Consider the following 19429-nt stretch of genomic DNA (forward strand, 5'->3'; position numbering starts at 1 on the left):
TCTGCCTGTCCTCCCTTACGTCCTCAGAGCACACATAAAAGGACATGGCTGCGAGCTTTTCAATCATTCAAAAACCACTTCTCTTCTTGTATCTAGATCTTCAACTACTGCGAAAATGTCAGGCCGAGGGAAAGGAGGCGCCAAGCGCCATCTCTATCTTCAACTACTGCGAAAATATCAGGCCGAGGGAAAGGAGGCAAAGGTCTTGGAAAAGGAGGCGCCAAGCGCCACCGCAAGGTCCTTCGTGATAACATCCAGGGAATCACCAAGCCCGCTGTCCGCCGTCTGGCTCTCCGTGGCGGAGTGAAGCGTATCTCCGGTCTGATCTACGAGGAGACCCGCGGTGTCCTCAAGGTTTTCCTGGAGACCGTGATCCGTGACGCCGTCACCTACACCGAGCACGCCAAGAGAAAGACTGACCGCCATGGATGTTGTCTATGCTCTGAAGAGACAGGGACGCACTCTGTAGGCCACCAAGAGCCCCAAGAAAGTGGCCAAGAAGCCCGCATCAGCCAAGAAAGTTCCAGCCAAGAAGGTTGCCAAACCCAAGGCAGCAAATAAGGCGGCTCCCAAAAATAAGTAATTAGTCTGCACCATATTTATACCCACAAAAGGCTCTTTTAAGAGCCTACCACATTGTTTTATAAGAGTATCCTATCTTTACTTCGTTTACGTAATTGTCACTGGAATAATAACTAGCTTAAAAGGTTCGTATGCATTTGTATAATGGGCACAAGGACACAAACAATGGGCCCTTGCAAAATGTATTTATGCTGCTGGCCTATTTATGCTGATCTCGTCCAAACTTTTCACCCCTGATACTTTTACTAGTTATGGATTCTCATCCCTAATGAATATTGACAATTTGTGAATCCACTTTTGCTATGGCCTTGGTCGTGGTTTTGGTTCAATGTTTTTTTTTCTCTTCAAAATAACATTTATATTGAGTAATGTCATTTAAAATGTAATTGTAAAAAAGATAAACTAATCTAATAACGCGCCCACCTTTACATCATCAGAATTATCTCATTGTGCAATTTATATTGCCTAGTTACAAAAATAAGCAAGACATGAAGTCATGAAATGTAGAAATAATTAGTGCTAATATTAATACATTATTATATGATATAGATTCTATATCATATAATGTATTAATATTAGCACTAATTATTTCCTTCTATATTATAGAAGGATAGAGCAGATAGAGTGGGTGTGTATATGTCACATGCTACTTAAAGCATAATGAAAGTTTGATATTTTTGCCATATACAGGATGTCAATGGTATGGTCACATATGAACAATTGCTCAATACCGACAGCCGGTCAGCAAGTGGATTCATGAATGTATGTATAGACAATATTTTAGACCAATAAAAAAATATATAAATACCAAACTTCCCAGACTAATGTGGATTTTGTCACATGCGATAAAGCTACAGTAGTTGTGGGTGTGCGTGTGCGCGTGTGCGTGTGTGTGTGTGTGTGTGTGTGTGTGTGTGTGTGTGTGTGTGTGTGTGTGTGTGTGTGTGTGTGTGTGTGTGTGTGTGTGTGTGTGTGCGCGCGCGTGTGTTGTGGGGGGCGGAGTTAGTAACGCCCACGCAGCCCACAGCTCGCTCTGCATGTCCTCAGAACACACATAAAAAGGCAAGGCTCTGAGCTATCAAATCACTCAGTGTTCTAACTGCAACTACAGCTTAACTCAAAATGGCAAAGCGGTCCTGACGCGCGATGAGTTTGTAGATCTGCGGCCAAATAGCCTCGGTCATTCGCTCTTTTGTTTTGGTAGCCGTTGACTCTCACAAGTGAAACCACGTTGAATTATTTAGTAGATAAGTAGAAAGCGGTCGAAATGCCTTCGGCGGCGGGGTCGTCGAATCGAGCCGGTTCTTCTACTTCTTCTGACGGCGATCAGCAGCAGAGGAGGAGTCCTCTGGGGCCCAGGAGACGGAGTCGCTCTCGGAGTCGCAGTAAGTCACCACAGGGGGACCGACTGCTGTGGCCGGATTACTTCGGCCCCAAGCCCCCGAAGCCCCGCGACAGAGCGCAGGAGAAAGAGGACGGGGAACGTCGCCTCCGAGAGGCCAGGAACATCAAGAGGTTCCGCATAGGAAGCCCCCGTCGGAGCCGCTCGCCGCCGCCGCCCAGACAACAACAACAACAATACAGCTCATACAAACACAGCAGTGGCAGCAACTGGTCCAACAGCGAGCCAAAGTATGGCTCCAGAAATGACGGGGGCGACCCAGAGAGGGATGCCGCTCAGCACCAGATCCAGACGGACTTCATGGCCACCCGTCGGAAGGAGAGGGAGAGGATTGGCGAGACGGGCTGCCCGGAGGTTTGGGGATACTCGCCCAGGGTCAAGGAACCTGACTCGGACGAGTTCTCGCCAGTGGAGGACACAAAAAAGGATAAGAAGAAGAAGAAAAAGAAGAAGAAGAAATCCAATAAGAAGAAACGCAAGAAGCACTCTGAGGACAGCGAGTCGGATTCAGACGAGGAGGGGGAAGATGTCAAGAAGAAGAAATCCAAGAAGAAGAAACACAAGAAGCACTCTGAGGACAGCGAGTCGGATTCAGACGAGGAGGGGGAAGATGTCAAGAAGAAGAAATCCAAGAAGAAGAAACACAAGAAGCACTCTGAGGACAACGAGTCGGATTCAGACGAGGAGGGGGAAGATGTCAAGAAGAAGAAAAAGAAGAGTAAAAAATCCAAGAAGTCCAAGAAAAAGAAGGCAAAAAAGAACCGCAAGGCTTCTTCCAGTGACTCGAGCAGTGAGCAGTCCGGGGAGGAGGAGGAGGGTGCGAATGGGGTGCTGTGGGTGGAGAGGACCTGCATGGATGAGGACCTGGTGGGCCCGGAGCTCCCGCTCACCCACGTGTCTCAACAAGGGGGCAAACCTCTGGACTTTGGTCACGCTCTGCTCCCGGGCGAGGGCGCGGCGATGGCCGAGTATGTCTTAGCAGGTAAACGGATCCCGAGGAGAGGAGAGATTGGGCTAACCAGCGACGAGATCGTAATTTACGAGAAGTCCGGCTTCGTCATGAGCGGCAGCAGACACCGTCGCATGGAGGCCGTGCGTCTGAGGAAGGAGAACCAGATCTACAGTGCGGACGAAAGGCGAGCCCTGGCGTCCTTCAACCAGGAGGAGAGGAGCAAGAGGGAGAGCAAGATCCTGTCCAGTTTCCGACAATTGGTGCACAGGAAAACCAACGGTAAGGAAGAGAAGAAGTGAAGCTTCACTCTGCCTTGACTGTCACCGAGCTCATCTTTATAGGATCGGAGAGTCCTGTCCGCCGGTACTGTGGACCACCGGAGTTTCCAAAACCTTTGGTCAAATGAAGAAATGTAATGTCTCCTTGGGACCCAAACTAGTGACAATAGAAGATCTACAAACACAACATATATATGCAGATATACGCATTGAACTTGTATATCTGCTATTTTCAGTCTTTTTTAAATGTTTTCTATGCAATGTCTTTTGTAAAACGAAGAAAAAAAGGGGATGTTTTTTATTCGCGACCCACAAAAAAATGGTTTCTGCATCACATGGGGTGCCGAGCCGACCCTGTGTTTGGGAAACGATGCTGTGTGTAGATGGGTGGTAGATGACACTTTCAGACTGGATGCTGAATGTATGAGTCCTGTGTGTGGACACGGGACATGTTGGACACTTGAAGAGAGGACTACCCTCATTTTGACATCATAGATTCTATCATGTGTTGTGTTTGCCACTTTGTCTGGAATCTGAATTTTGGTTCTTTGTCTTAACAATGTGAAATGAACACGCCACAAGTCAGGTTAACGTGTCTTGTACCTGCTCTGGTTGCAGCATTCACTAGCCAATTTCACTGGAAGGTTTTGCGACCTCTAAATTATGTTTTCTACCATCTCTTTCTTGCACAGACCATTTTGTTCACTGTGTAAACTGCTTCAAAGGCACTGTAGCCTGGTTTTATTTTTGGGTTTGTATAGTAATTTTAAGCTACTATTTCGTGTATGTATGCAGTACTTTTTTGGTAATTAAAGTTGACTATGCAAAAAAAAAGGACAGTTCTCGGGGTACAGTTTTGTAATCAATCCAGTCATGAAAAGAACTGGGATTGTAAAGATAAAGAAATAAAGGATGAATTAGAAAAATGGGAAAATAAGACATGTTGTTATGGAACAAAGATTATAAAAACATGTTTTGGCAAAACTGCTATTTTTGGCAACTATATTTCCTCCTAAGGACCATGCAAAAAATTAATAAAACTATGGTTAATTTCATATGGGGAACCACTAGAGAAGTTACAAAAATAAACCTATTATATAAGAGTAAAACATATGGAGGCCTTGGCTGTGGATTTGGGACTTAAACTAAAAATGTCATTTTGTAAACACTATTTCATCCGATCCAACTAGGCCTACGTTGTATGTTTCCTCAGCTGCAGGTAAGAGTTGGCTATTCTGTGTGGCGTCCGCATGTGATCAATATACATTATTATAAATTAATACCACGACGCAAATGGAGGCAGATAGGTGCTTGCAGCAAAGGCATTTAGGCCTACGTGAAACTTGAATTGGCTGAGTCTCTGTCAACATGCTGATCAGAGAGTTACAGTGGTAATAATAATCATCATCAACAGCCTTTCTTGCTTAAAACTATGATATGACTGGCCGACTTTCAAACACGCTGATGCCATTCATTCAAATAGGCTAATGTGGTCTTCTATTTTTTATATAGGGCTAATCCCCCCCCACACACACACACACACACACACACACACACACACCGACAGTCAGACTAACTCAAAGGAGCTCCATAACGAAACAATTTAAATAGGCCTATACTGCAGACATTACTACACTAAACAACGTTGGATTCGTACAGTGCAGAATGCAGATAAGTGTATGTTCTTATTATAATTGTGAGTTTGTTTTTTAACATGCAGCGCGAGTCCGCGAGAGCCGATCTACAAGCTCACAACGCGTTGTACTGCGAGTAGAAGGCTGCCGAGTGAGCAGCCCCAATCGCGCATGCTAGAAATATCCTAATAAATAAATAAAAAGGTGTCGGGCTCGGGGGCAGTTTCTGTATGGGACTCTAGGCTAACTTGCCTCTAGAATGCATGCATATAGGCATACAAGTGATACTTGGCTTTTATATAGTGCTGGGGACACATGCCTACATATTTTATCTGAGGTTTGGGGACTTTTAATTGATTCAGCATGAAGACTAAATCCTTCTTAATACATCTACGCAAGCCGTACACGACCATGAGAGCTGGCGCAGCTTTTAGCGGAATTTCCGACCAACCAACGTCAGCGTCAAGTTCACGTTCAAGTTCATGAATTCCCACGTAATGTGGGAATTCACGTAAATGCCTGTCCGCTCACGCTCTGCTCACGTAACGTCACTTTATGAGCGTAAACGCCGTTGTGAATGAGGACCGCATCTGGTTTTAAACGAAGGGCTGTATGGATAGGGGAGGCGCTGAGCTGGACCAAAAAGAAGGGCCGGGCAAGGAGCTCATAGTGCCTTATTTTAAAGTCATGTACGGTGATGATTTATTGTCAAACTCTGCACATTTAAATATTGACTGGACTGAAATGTCGAGTAAATGTATTTATGGTAAGATAAGTGACGATTTATATGGTGGCATTTTTCCCTATACAAATATCTAGATGAAAATCAAAAGCGGGTTTGTTTAAAAAATATTAATAGTAAAAATATATCTATATAAAAAAGAGAGATGTCATGTGGCTGGTCTCTGTGAGGAGACTAGCAGTGAGAGCAGTATAGTGAAATGGAGCTGCTTCGTCAAAACCGTTAAATGCCCAATCCTAAATTGTGGTCAAGATGAGACAATTGAGCCCCTGCTTGTAGACTGCCAGAGGTCTAGCTTTGTGTGGGGGAAAATGGCACAAATTGGTTTTAAAATTAAGGAAAATTACAGTGCTGCTATGTAAAAGACAAAGAACTCTTGACTCAAGACATAATAAATAAACCCCTGAATAATTTTCAATAAAGTATAAGCGAAAAGGAGGCAAGGGACTTGGAAAAGGAGGCGCCAAGCGCCATCGCAAGGTGCTTCGTGATAACATCCAGGGAATCACCAAGCCCGGTATCCCCGTCTGGCTCGCCGTGGCGGAGTGAAGCGTATCTCCGGTCTGATCTACGAGGAGACTCTACCAACAACCCAAAGGTCCTCATTCACAAAGGAGAAATACACCGCAGTGTAACGTATGCGTAAACAGATACTAAATATCATCGTATTTCTCTGTCCGATCACGCTGCGATTTGCTCCCGTCGTATTCAGGGAAGCTGGTGTAATCACTTCATTTGTGCGGATCGCAGAGTGTAGCCTTTCCGCATTTTTCCCAAGCGATTCGCCTGGTGTCGCCTGGTTAGAACGCCCATCCCACACCATATAAGGCAACAGGAAATATCGAAATACGTCATCATAGCCTGCAACAGCCGCGATGAGCTTGTAGAGCAGTTAATTTTGACAGGCGGGTCTCTGCACGGACAGATCTTCAAGCAAACAGCGCGAGTTATATGTATATAATTATAAACAAAACTTGCCAACTTGGCACGCAGTACTTCACTCCTTGTTAAATGTCAGAACGTTAATAAGTTAACTGATGTTACAGTTACTTTCACATAATGAGAAAGAAGTTAATTTGTACTGTTCACCACACGACCAAATGCTATATTAAAACTCGGCAATGATAAAAGGCCCTATTGATTAGTCTACTGCGGTGATTGATTTCCTGCAATCCCGTCGGATTTGGAAAGCAAATATATGGACATGCATGGACACAGGACATATTTTCTTTCTTTTCTTTCTTGTGGGATTAATTCGTTTTTGGACTAAAGGCTATAGGCTATTTCATCCGATCCAACTACGTTGTATGTTTCCTCAGCTGCAGGTTAGAGTTGGCTATTCTGTGTGGCGTCCGCATGTGATCAATACACATTATTATAAATTAATACCACGACGCAAATGGAGGCAGATAGCAGATAGGTGCTTGCAGCAAAGGCATTTAGGCCTACGTGAAACTTTAATTGGCTGAGTCTTTGTCAACATGCTGATCAGCGAGTTACAGTGGCAATAATAATCATCATCAACAGCCTTTCTTGTCTGTCTGTCCGTCATGTTTGTGAACAAGCGCGAGTGGAGGTGAGCTGGCTTAAAACTATGATATGACTGGCCGACTTTCAAACACGCTGATGCCATTCATTCAAATAGGCTAATGTGGTCTTCTATTTTTTATATAGGGCTAATCCCCCCCCCCCCCCCCCCCCCCCCCCCCCACACACACACACACACACGCACCGACAGTCAGACTGACTCAAAGGAGCTCCATAACGAAACAATTTAAATAGGCCTATACTGCAGACATTACTACACTAAACAACGTTGGATTCGTACAGTGCAGAATGCAGATAAGTGTATGTTCTTATTATAATTGTGAGTTTGTTTTTTAACATGCAGCGCGAGTCCGCGAGACTGCGAGAGCCGATCTACAAGCTCACAGCGCGTTGCACTGCGAGTAGAAAGCTGTCAAGTGAGCAGCGCAATCGCGCATGCTAGAAATATCCTAATAAATAAATAAAAAAGGTGTCAGGCTTGCAGGGGCAGTTTCTGTATGGCACTCTAGGCTAACCTGCCTCTAGAATGCATGCATTTAGGCATACAAGTGATACTTGGCTTTTATATAGGCTATAATTTTTTTATGTGCGACCAATTTTGGGGACACATGCCTACATATTTTATCTGAGATTTGGGGACTTTTAATTGATTCAGCATGAAGACTAAAGCCTTCTTAATAAATCTACGCAAGCCGTACACGACCATGAGAGGTGGCGCAGCTTTCAGCGGAATTTCCGACCAACCCACGTCACCGTCAAGTTCACGTTCAAGTTCATGAATTCCCACGTAATGTGGGAATCCACGTAAATGCCTGTCCGCTCACGCTCCGCTCACGTAACGTCACTTTATGAGCGTAAACGCCGTTGTGAATGAGGACCAAAGGCTCTTTTAAGAGCCGCCCACATGCACTTTACAGAGTTTATTCCATTCAAGTAGGCAATGTTTGCAAATTAGCCATGATTCATGGACTGACAGCGATTAGGTATCTGCATGTGAACAGTGAAATTTACATGTATATCATAATCCCGCATTGACATGTCTTCCTGTTATTTGTATATAACATTGTTAACTAGAGAAAGTGCCCTTCTGGGCACAGGTCTCCACCAGGAGGATAGGAGTGTGTGTGATGTTTGGCAAAATGTTTAGGAGTAATATAAGTGTGTGGGTGTGTGTGTGTGTGTGTGTGTGTGTGTGTGTGTGTGTGTGTGTGTGTGTGTGTGTGTGTGTGTGTGTGTGTGTGTGTGTGTGTGTGTGTGTGTGTGTGTGTGTGTGTGTGTGTGTGCAACACGACTTGGCCTGTTGTAGCACCACCATGAGGCTGATTTGAAAACTGTCAAGTGGCATTTCTTCCTCAGCCTAGTGGGAATATGTTGAGTAGTTGTGGCGATTTGTACAAAACGGGTACAAAGCGGGCTACTCCTGAAAAGTTTAGAAGCCAATCGTAGGCAATTAAGGTGGATTATGAGAAATCAAACAAACGCGTCTTGATCACATGACTATGGAGAGCATGTGTACCGATTTGCGTGAAATTTGGATAAAATCTGAAGGAGTAATATTATAAAATGTGTTTTACATATGTCGGCCTCCTGGTGGCGCTATAAAGAGCAGATGTGAAAAATTCCAGGCAAAGGTTTTTCCTTGGCCTCTAGGGAGTTGGCATACAAAGTTATCCACAAATCCGTGCAGTTGGAGGTAAAAACACTTTTCGGCCAGTTATAGTTGAAAATGTTAACGTGGCATTTCTTCCTCGGCCTAGTGGGAATGTGCGTGCGCAATTTCACGGAAATCAGACGATGTGTTCATGATTTGCAGCATTTTGTTTGAAACTGAGCACTCCTGCAAACTTTGGAAGCCAATCTTAGCCAATCAGGATGGAGTCTGAGAAATCTGAAAGACCTGTTTCGTTGAATGGCTCTAGAGAGACTGTGTACCAATTTGCGTGATGTTTGGACAAAATCTGTAGGTGTACTGTCCAAAAACTTGTTTTGCACAAAGTGGCCTCCTGGTGGCGCTATAACAGGCCGTTCTGGAATTTTTGGGCAGAGGTTCATCGTTGGCATTCAGGGAGTGCGTGTGCAAAATTTGGCATCGACCGGGTTAACGGTGCCGGAGATTAGCTGTTCACAGACGGACGGACACACGGACGGACGGACACACGGACACACGGACGGACTGACAAAACATACTCTCTCCCCATGCCTTCGGCCTGGTGGAGACAACTACATAAGATGCATCAGTGCAGGGTTGGAGCCGTTGGCCTCATGTGGCCATGACGCACCATGCCACGTAAATCCAGGGTGTAAAAAATCGCTTTGCACATTTAAATTCAGCAACCTACACAAATATCAAGCGAATATGAAATATAACACGAATGCAAAGATAAATATGCAATATTAAATTAGATTTCTATATAAACTAGACTATAAATTCACACCGACTTGTCAGCATTGGATAAATTGACTTCAAGTTTGCCAATTCTGATTGCTGTTTGGTACACTGGTCAGGGACATCATGGAGGATCACGTCATATCGGATTAGTAGCAAATTGACTGCGGTAAATTAGTGGACCGACTATAGAAAGTGTTACAACTGGATTTAAATTGGAGCGTCGAATAGCTATTATTAAATGTCATCATAATTATATCCCTACCCTAGTCCAGCGGGACATTATTATATCAGGCATGCTGGAGAACTAATAGCGGGAAATAAATCAGGCAGGCGGATAACACTATTAACAGTGGCACTGGCAGCCGTTGCCACAAACTACCAAATTCATGCTTGATTTACGCGGTAATGCATCTATATGGGAGGAGACCAGTGTCGTACTATATTATTTTATTGCTCATATGCCACTACGACTAAAACCCTGTGGGAAATGCTCTTTAAAATAAATAGATGGGTGGCTCTTAAAAGAGCCGGTTTGGGGTTCTACTAATGTCAGAAAGGTTTAAGCACGTTCTCCGCGGATACGACGGGCCAGCTGGATGTCTTTGGGCATGATGGTCACCCTCTTTGCGTGGATGGCGCAAAGGTTGGTGTCCTCAAACAGACCGACCAGATAAGCTTCGGCTGACTCCTGGAGAGCCATGACGGCGGAGCTCTGGAAGCGCAGGTCGGTCTTGAAGTCCTGGGCGATCTCCCTGACCAGGCGCTGGAAGGGCAGCTTGCGGATCAGCAGCTCGGTGGATTTCTGGTAACGACGGATCTCCCTCAGAGCCACTGTACCGGGACGGTAACGGTGAGGCTTCTTCACTCCACCGGTTGCCGGCGCGCTCTTACGAGCTGCCTTGGTGGCGAGTTGTTTCCTGGGCGCTTTGCCACCGGTAGACTTACGAGCGGTCTGCTTGGTTCTTGCCATTTTATCTCTCTCTGTATAGTTATACTTGTAAGTTGTAATAAATGAGCACAAGCTGCAGCGTTTTATCTCATCGGCTCTGAGGCACCGTCCTTCTCCGATTGGTCTCTGGTCAGAAACCTCCTTCTTTGGGAGGAGCCGCTCGTGCCACTAGTAGTGATTGGTGCGGAGTTCATACACACTGAGCCCGCGCTCTCGTCCGTTTCTATGATTGGTGGGGCGCACAGCCGCCATAGACTTTTACAAAGTGGAACATATTAACATATTAAAATATGTTTAATATTTTAACAGGATTTTTATACATGCAAATTGTTTTTAATATGTATGTATGCCTTCTCTTGTTCAATTTGGACTAGGCCACACATTGCTCATGTTGTTTTATGCTGCACAGCCTGCACTGATCCCCCTTATCATGCAGGTTTCATGCACTCCATACAGCTTGATTAAGGGTGTTGGGATTTATGTGCTCAATTGTATATTATAATTCATAATATGTTGTCTGAGTCCCTCATAAAATAGACTAACCGGAAATACTTAAGCAACAGCTGATTTCTATATAAAATTATTTAATAAAGGCGCCCAGTAATGAACCGAGCACTGATGCCACCCTGACCCAGTGTAGGCTTTTATTTCGGCTGGATGGTGTTGACTGTTGAAGCATTTGTTTCCCTGTAAGTAATCACATGTGTAGTATCTGTTGGATTGGGTTTGTTGTTGATGGTTGCTCCAACAAAGAGTTGTCATGGCTCTTGCAGGCCGCAACTATACCTCAAGCCTTTACAATATGACAATTTTTGGCATATTCTTTTTTTAAGAATATATGCAAATTTATACTTTTCAGAAGTATATTTAATATACTCATTTGTACTAAATAAATATATATATAGTAATAGTAGTATAGTAATTATGCTCAAAATATACTTGGAGTATAATATAAATTCATTTGAAGTACACTTTCAATAGTTTCAAGTGTACTAGCAATGTAATAATAATGTTACAACACAAACATACTTTAATTGAAATAATAGTATATTTTAAATTAATTGTCTGTGTACTTGTAGTGAGTTTAAATGCGTTATTATTACATTACTACTTCAAACTATTAAAAGTATACTTCAAATTAATTTATTACATACTCGTATATTTGTAATACATTGATAGTATACTTGAAACAAATACAAGTATATTTGCAATACATTGATAGTATATTTTAAGCATAATTGCAATATACTCTATATATTTATTTAGTACCTGATATGTATTGTTAATGCACTATAAATGTAATGATAGTATACTTTAATATACTTAATGACACCAGCAAAAGTGTACTGTGCTGTACTTTATTTGTAATTAAATTGTATTTTTTTCGGGGGGGAAAGTACATTAAAATATATTAAAATATATATATATAATTTTTTTGAAAATAATACATTTATATAATAAATGTACTATACTTTAGTATATTTCTTTTTCACCTGGGTTCAGCCATGTATATTATCTTTTTAGTGATAGATAGCATTCCATTTAGCTATGTTTTTTGGTGGTCTCTTTCCAGTCGTCAGGTATAGCTTTCTTTTTGTTTTCTTATAATCTGGTTAAATCCAATGGGTTTACCGCCTGGCTGGCATATAGTCCCTGGACCAGCTGACATAGGGGGCATCCCTGTAGGGTTTCTCTATGATTGACCACCTTTATTTTAGGCGGTCCTGAAATGTAATCGCTCTCTTCATTATTTTGATGAGTGGGTATTAATGAGTGGGTATCACTGCTGTGCAATTTACAACAATTTAGACATTAGCAGACGCTCTTAATCCAGAGCGATTTACATTAGGCAAGAACAAAAAGCATGGGGATACATCACATATATAAAATGCATTTATCAAGCATTGCTTGTTGTTTTTCAGTCTGTGTGCAGCGTCCACACACACAGAGGTTAGCCCTTGAGATGCAGCTTCTCATTTTAGGGGGGTCCTTTTACACATATACATAGGCCTACATCAATGCACACACACACACACACACACACACACACACACACACACACACACATCGCTCTCTTCATTATTTTGATGAGTGGGTATTAATGAGTGGGTATCACCCTAATTCTGCTGTGCAATTTACAACAATTTAGACATTAGCAGACGCTCTTAATCCAGAGCGATTTACATTAGGCAAGAACAAAAAGCATGGGGATACATCACATATATAAAATGCATTTATCAAGCATTGCTTGTTGTTTTTCAGTCTGTGTGCAGCGTCCACACACACAGAGGTTAGCCCTTGAGATGCAGCTTCTCATTTTAGGGGGGTCCTTTTACACATATACATAGGCCTACATCAATGCACACACACACACACACACACACACACACACACACACACACACACACACACACACACACACACACACACACACACACACACACACACACACACACACACACACACACACACACACTACACTCTACTCAGTAGCTCAACCCCCCCTCCACTCTCCACTCTGAGAAGCCACTGATAAGACATGTATAGATTGGATATACATCCAAAACTCTCATTCATTTGTTCATATCACGCTGACCCATTCGTTTTGGGATATGTATCACGGTGGTAATCATTAAAAAAATACATTTCTTTAAGGTCCGATGAGTTATGTTTATTGGACTTTATATAACCTTTGAACTCAGTACGACGCATCAAATGGGAGATTGAACTCAATTGTATTGCAGATTAACTCCTGGTGACTGGATTCAGGAGTTGTGCAGCTGTACAATGACAGCGTCCTGCTATGTTCAACATAGTTTACAATATTTTAGAAGAACAATGACAAAGGCAACACTTTGATCTGACTCAGACAGGTGATGTTTTGAGGTTATTACTAAAAAGGAGTGCACTGCTTTCATCTTAGATACATTCATGACAGAAAGGCACATGTGTGTTAACTGGTCAGCTCTTTGTCGCATTAAATAATATAAACAGTAGTTTGTTATAACTTGTTTTAATCGAGGAGAAAACACAAGTGGCACAAGAGAAGAATGCCTGTGTGTGTTGACTCCACGTGGTTCTCATGTGGTGTTTAAGTCCAGCCCCTTCAGAGCGTTCAGCATCAGTCTGTGAGAGTTTACTTGAGAGAAGGAACAGCAATGTACGCGATAATGCACCCGATAATAATGAAGATAATAATGGCAGAAGTCGCACCAGCACCAGCTCCGTCACCGGCCAAGGCCGCCAAGAAGAAGGCAGCACCCCGACCCAAGAAGACCGGCCCCAGCGTCGCTGATCTGGTCGTCAAGGCCGTGTCCGCCTCCAAGGAGCGGAGCGGTGTGTCCCTGGCTGCGGTCAAGAAGGCTCTGGCTGCCGGCGGCTACGATGTGGAGAAGAACAAGTCCCGCGTTAAGATCGCCGTCAAGAGCCTGGTCACTAAAGGCACCCTGGTCCAGCTGAAAGGCACCGGGGCTTCTGGCTCTTTCAAGATGAACAAGGCAGAAGCGGTGAAGGTAAAGAAACCTATTGCTAAGAAAGCAGTTAAAGCAATGTACGAGATAATGCACCCGATAATAATGAAGATAATAATGGCAGAAGTCGCACCAGCTCCGTCACCGGCCAAGGCCGCCAAGAAGAAGGCAGCACCCCGACCCAAGAAGACCGGCCCCAGCGTCGCTGATCTGGTCGTCAAGGCCGTGTCCGCCTCCAAGGAGCGGAGCGGTGTGTCCCTGGCTGCGGTCAAGAAGGCTCTGGCTGCCGGCGGCTACGATGTGGAGAAGAACAAGTCCCGCGTTAAGATCGCCGTCAAGAGCCTGGTCACTAAAGGCACCCTGGTCCAGCTGAAAGGCACCGGGGCTTCTGGCTCTTTCAAGATGAACAAGGCAGAAGCGGTGAAGGTAAAGAAACCTATTGCTAAGAAAGCAGTTAAAGCAAAGAAGCCTGCTGCAGCCAAGAAACCCGTAGCAGCTAAGAAGCCCAAGAAGGTGGCAGCAAAGAAGCCCGCAGACGCCAAGAAATCACCCAAGAAAGCCAAGAAGCCTGCCGCCAAGAAAGTAGCAGCTAAAAGCCCGAAGAAGGCCGCCAAGAGCCCCAAGAAAGTGGCTAAGAAGCCAGCAGCAGTCAAGAAAGCTCCTGCCAAGAAGGTTGCCAAACCCAAGGCAGCAAAGTAGGCCGCTCCCAAAAGGAAGTAAACGGACTTCTCCATCTTTATACCCACAAAAGGCTCTTTTAAGAGCCGACCACATTATTTTACAAGAGTATACTATCCTCACTTGTTACGTCATGGTCACATGTGAGCACTGGAATAATAACCAGTTTATGGCTTTATAGTAATACATTTTTGTTGCCTTACGAGCAAAAATATGGACCCTTTCTAAAATATTCATTGCTAATATTATGTATTGCAAACATCATTTCTGCTGCTGGCCTATCTGATGCTCTCATTGCTCTAATCCAAAATATCACAGTACAACACAATATTCAACGCATGGCATTACATCACATCAGATAAAGAATACATGTCATCAGATTGATACATCAAAGTTACTCACGTAATCAAATCAATACATTCAGTTAGATAAATAACATTTTGCAAATCCCCCCACCCCTAATAAATATTGACATCAATATTTGTGAAGCCATCAATCACTGTTTTGCTATGGCCATGACCACTGTTTTGTTCGAAATAGCATTTCAATTGAGTAGTGCCATTACAAATGTAATAGCAAAACAACTAAAGAGAAAAACAGTAACACGTCCACCAAATCAAATTGAAATTGTCAAGTTAGACATGTATTACCATGTGTTGTGCCTATATCTCACGAATTCATCAAGGATGAGAACATAACATCTGTCTAACAGTAGAATATCTGTACAATCAATGAACCTATGAGTATACACTATAGTGCTGGTCTATATAGTATTATTATACATGCTATCGAAATAACATAGTTTAGTCTTTGCATGAATTCGTCGAGGCTAGATTTGACAAAACATTAGGAATGGTGGGGATAATTCATCACATATTAATATATAGTATAATATGATATATAATATAGAGAGAGTTTGTGTGTGTGTGAGAGAGAGAACAACACTAAATGTGACCATTATCTTGACACACACACACACACACACACACACACACACACACACACACACACACACACACACACACACACACACACACACACACACACACACACACACACACACACACGCACGCACGCACGCACGCACACACGCACACACACACACACACACACACACACACACACACACACACACACACACACACACACACACACATACACACATCCCCTCCCCTAGTAAAATATGCTCAACCCCCACATGCGCTTTGAGAAGCCACTGATACTAGACATGTAGATTAGATTTAAACCAAAACTCTAGACTTGCTTGGTACAGAAGAGTCTCATTCCGCACCCATTCCAGGACAATGAAGTGTGAACAACTGCTGGTTTTGGTGTGAAGCATCTTGTTGAGTTCAATACAATGAAACAATGCCTCCCCTCCCCAACAGGGTAGAATGTCTGAGTGAGTGATTGAGGGGATTTAAATGATTTGCATGTTGATCACACATTTAATCCATGGTTTATTTCAGTTAGATGCATTATTAGTTATTATTTCTCATTAAAGTAAGACCAGACCTTTTCTAAGACCAGACCTTCTTAATCAACTATAAAAAATAAATAAACCCAGGCATTTCATCTTCAATGTGTGAATTAAAGTATGTGTCTGCTTAGCAAATGCCAAATTATTCATGCACTCATCAATGTCTATACATATTCCTGGCCAACAGCATATAGTTATCGTATAGCAAACAGTTGAATATGGAATGATACAATAAATGTCCATCTATATGAATGTATCAAGGGAGACGATGCAACAAGTTGTACGTAACATTACGTTTTGGAATACAATTTGAAATGAGCCTGCATTCCAGTTTAATGGTGTATCAGTCTAGACTCAAGCTTAGAATTACAGACCCTATTCACAGCAGTCATTTTATATAATCCTGTCTGATGACATTTGGATAAACTCTTTCTTGGAAAATATGTGTGGTCCTTAAAAGGACCGTTGTGTTTAGAGCAGAGAGAATAGTTTACTTGGAGCTGGTGTACTTGGTCACAGCCTTGGTGCCCTCAGACACTGCATGCTTGGCCAGCTCACGGGGAGAAGCAGGCGGACGGCGGTCTGAATCTCCCTAGACGAGATGGTGGGGCTTATTGTAGTGGCCCAGATGAGAGGCTTCACCGGCGATGCGCTCAAATATGTCGATGCCTGATCTATTTTCCCACTATATAGGTGTATATGATAATAAACGTTTAGGGTAAATCTATACTGTACAGTCAGTCCCTGTCCACTTACTGCAGTCAGTCTATTTGCTACTAATACCGTATTAGTATGAAGAGATTATATTTCTATGGCCCATGGCCCTGGCCATGTTCATCATAGCTGTGGTTTGTGGGCAAGCAAACTTAAAGTATTGTGTAAACTTGTGATGTCAATAATATGAAGCTGGTCATTTTATACAGTCCCGGTCTACTGTATGAGATTTGGATCACTTGTTTTGAAGGCGGCCCGGGAACTCTACTACCCAAACTGAACCAGGGAATATGAATTTACAATGACCACAAGTCACCGTTAACACATTACACATTGTGTGGCCTTTCAAACGAGTCTACTCTGCGATTTTAGACCTAAGCAGTGGCTGTCCATGAATCATTGTTACCCAAATCTGTCACAATGCTTTAAAAGTATTGCCTACTTATATAATGGGTCAGCATTAACACTAGTATCAACCCAGCAAGTTATAAACACTACTAAACGTGTATTGTTTCAAGGGATAAGCATGCATGATTAAATGTAGTTGCACCTGTATTCGCACAAATAAACAGCATTGAAGTACCACTATGAATATTGGGAACTGTGGGTGTTATAACATAGTTTATAGCCCATTTTAATTCATTGCAACACATTAAAAAAAAACAATGCAACAATGCTAATGCAGACACCATAAATACAAAGTCTGCCATATTTACAGGTTCATACTAGGCGAAGGAACTAGGAAACTTAATTCAGGCAGTGTGCGTGTCCCTCCTTAATGACATTGGAAGTTATTATGGAGACAGTGGGTGGCTCTTAAAAGAGCCTTTGTGAGTTTGTTCGGTCGAAATGAAGCGGATCTATTTCTTTGCGGCCTTCTCGGTCTTCTTGGGGAGCAGAACAGCCTGGATGTTGGGCACACCGCCCTTAGCGATGGTCACTCCACCCAGCAGTTTGTTGCGGACGGCCAGCTGGAGGTGACGGGGGATGATACGAGTCTTCTTGTTGTCACGGGCAGCGTTTCCAGCCAACTCTAGGATCTCAGCGGTCAGATATTCGAGCACCGCAGCGAGGTACACTGGAGCTCCGGCACCGACTCTCTGGGCATAGTTGCCTTTACGCAGCAGTCTGTGGACACGACCGACGGGAAACTGGAGCCCGGCACAGGATGAGCGGGTCTTGGCCTTTCCTCCGGTTTTCCTAATTTTAAAGTATTTTATTGAATTTCCACAAATTACAAAGCACCACAGTAGCCTACACATCAAGGCTTGGAATTACATTCAAAAACAGGCTGCTTGTCATCATATAAATACAAAGTTACATATATGTCATCAAAATTGAGACAAACACCTAGGCACCAGAGCGCACGAGCAAATAGCACCATGCTTTGGTGCCATGTGTGTCTATCCGCACGCACACTCTAACGTCCAGATGCCTGCACCGAGTATGTTGTTCTGAAGGTGCTGCCATGCGCCAACAGACACCATGCTTTGGTGCCATGTGTGTCTGTCCGCAAGCACATAACAACACCCCCAAAACCACACACTCAGTATAAACATTTAAATTTAAAATGTTGGTGTGATGCTTCACACCAAAACTAGCAGCTATTCATAGTCATGGGATGAGACTCTTCTGTACAAAGCAAGTGTAGAGAGGAGAGCTTTGGTGTAAATATAATCTGCATGTCTATCAGCGTTTGCTTCTCAAAGTGGAGGTGGGGGTTGAGCGTTGAACATGTTTCTAGTATAGGGGGGGGGGGGGGATTTTAACTGTGTGTTAATAAATGTGTTGTCTAAGTTCAGTTGTGTTTTAGACTCTTAGGGGCCGATTCATACTCCTATTTTACCGCTGTTTCGGCGCTGTAGTGCCGAAATGATTTCGGCTCGTCAGAAATTTTCAGTAGCACCGAAGAGCCGACTTTAGGACGGTACCCGCACCCCCGAACCTCAAATTACGTCACATTGTAGGCTCTACAGCGCCGAACCGACTTTTATTCGGCTCTAAAATAGGAGTAGCCTATGAATCGCGCCTTTAGTCTTAACTCACATGTGCACAGTAGTGGGAGATTTACTTTCCAGTTATGTTCAGGTTTTAGGACTCCTAGCTAAAAAAACTGAGTCTGGTACAAGAGTTTGGTGTGGCATTGTTGCAATAGTGATTGAGTTAACATGTGCCAGGTTTTAGCATGTGGATTTTGTCAATGATGGCCCGTCTCTGGGAGGAAAACTAAAATAAATTGGATGACTATTATTGCTTGGCAATGGGCCATTTGCTTTTAATGAAAAGCATGTACACCCAGGTTGGTGTTTTTCTATATACTGTAGAAGAGTGATAAACACATCTTACAAAATGTCTTGTGTTGGGTGACATTGCGTGAAGACTATTAGTTGTGTGGCCCAATGTTCTGCATGACTCCTTTTGTTCTAAATAACACAATGAGGGGGGGCATGCTACTATGAAAGGCAAAGCCATTTTATTTCAACAAGTCAATTAAATGTGCTTTACACAGAACATCAAGCAATGGTGTTCCAAAACTATGGAATGCACTTCCCATTACAATCAGAACTGCAGCCTCACTCCCAATATTCCGCTATAGTCTGAAAACCCACCT

General features: G+C 43.3%; 4 protein-coding genes across 4 annotated transcripts; 2 read left to right on the forward strand and 2 right to left on the reverse strand.

The window, feature by feature from the left end:
• Nucleotides 1–1651: 1651 nt before the first annotated feature.
• LOC306936935 (NKAP-like protein) lies at nt 1652–4048 on the forward strand. The gene has a single exon (XM_079520597.1). The coding sequence runs from the start codon at nt 1850–1852 to the stop codon at nt 3233–3235; it is 1386 nt and encodes a 461-aa protein (XP_079376723.1). The 5' UTR covers nt 1652–1849; the 3' UTR covers nt 3236–4048.
• Nucleotides 4049–10015: 5967 nt separating this feature from the next.
• Nucleotides 10016–10500, reverse strand: LOC306937435 (histone H3.2-like). Its single transcript, XM_079521179.1, has one exon. It carries the CDS (start codon nt 10495–10497, stop codon nt 10087–10089), a length of 411 nt encoding a protein of 136 aa, XP_079377305.1. The 5' UTR covers nt 10498–10500; the 3' UTR covers nt 10016–10086.
• Nucleotides 10501–13673: 3173 nt separating this feature from the next.
• Nucleotides 13674–14645, forward strand: LOC306936672 (uncharacterized protein; the record flags this gene model as incomplete). Its single annotated transcript, XM_079520265.1, has 2 exons — nt 13674–13988; nt 14349–14645. The coding sequence occupies 2 exons, from the start codon at nt 13674–13676 to the stop codon at nt 14643–14645; spliced, it is 612 nt and encodes a 203-aa protein (XP_079376391.1).
• Nucleotides 14646–17678: 3033 nt separating this feature from the next.
• On the reverse strand, nt 17679–18080 carry LOC306937214 (histone H2A-like; the record flags this gene model as incomplete). Its single annotated transcript, XM_079520880.1, has 1 exon — nt 17679–18080. One exon carries the CDS (start codon nt 18078–18080, stop codon nt 17679–17681), a length of 402 nt encoding a protein of 133 aa, XP_079377006.1.
• Nucleotides 18081–19429: the final 1349 nt, after the last annotated feature.

This window comes from Electrona antarctica, assembly GCF_951216825.1.
Source record: "Electrona antarctica genome assembly, chromosome: 14".
Lineage (NCBI taxonomy): Eukaryota > Metazoa > Chordata > Actinopteri > Myctophiformes > Myctophidae > Electrona > Electrona antarctica.

Coding starts and splice junctions, on each gene's coding strand:
- LOC306937435 (XM_079521179.1), bottom strand. CDS start 10,497: ATGGCAAGAACCAAGCAGACCGCTCGTAAGTCTACCGGTGGCAAAGCG.
- LOC306936935 (XM_079520597.1), top strand. CDS start 1,850: ATGCCTTCGGCGGCGGGGTCGTCGAATCGAGCCGGTTCTTCTACTTCT.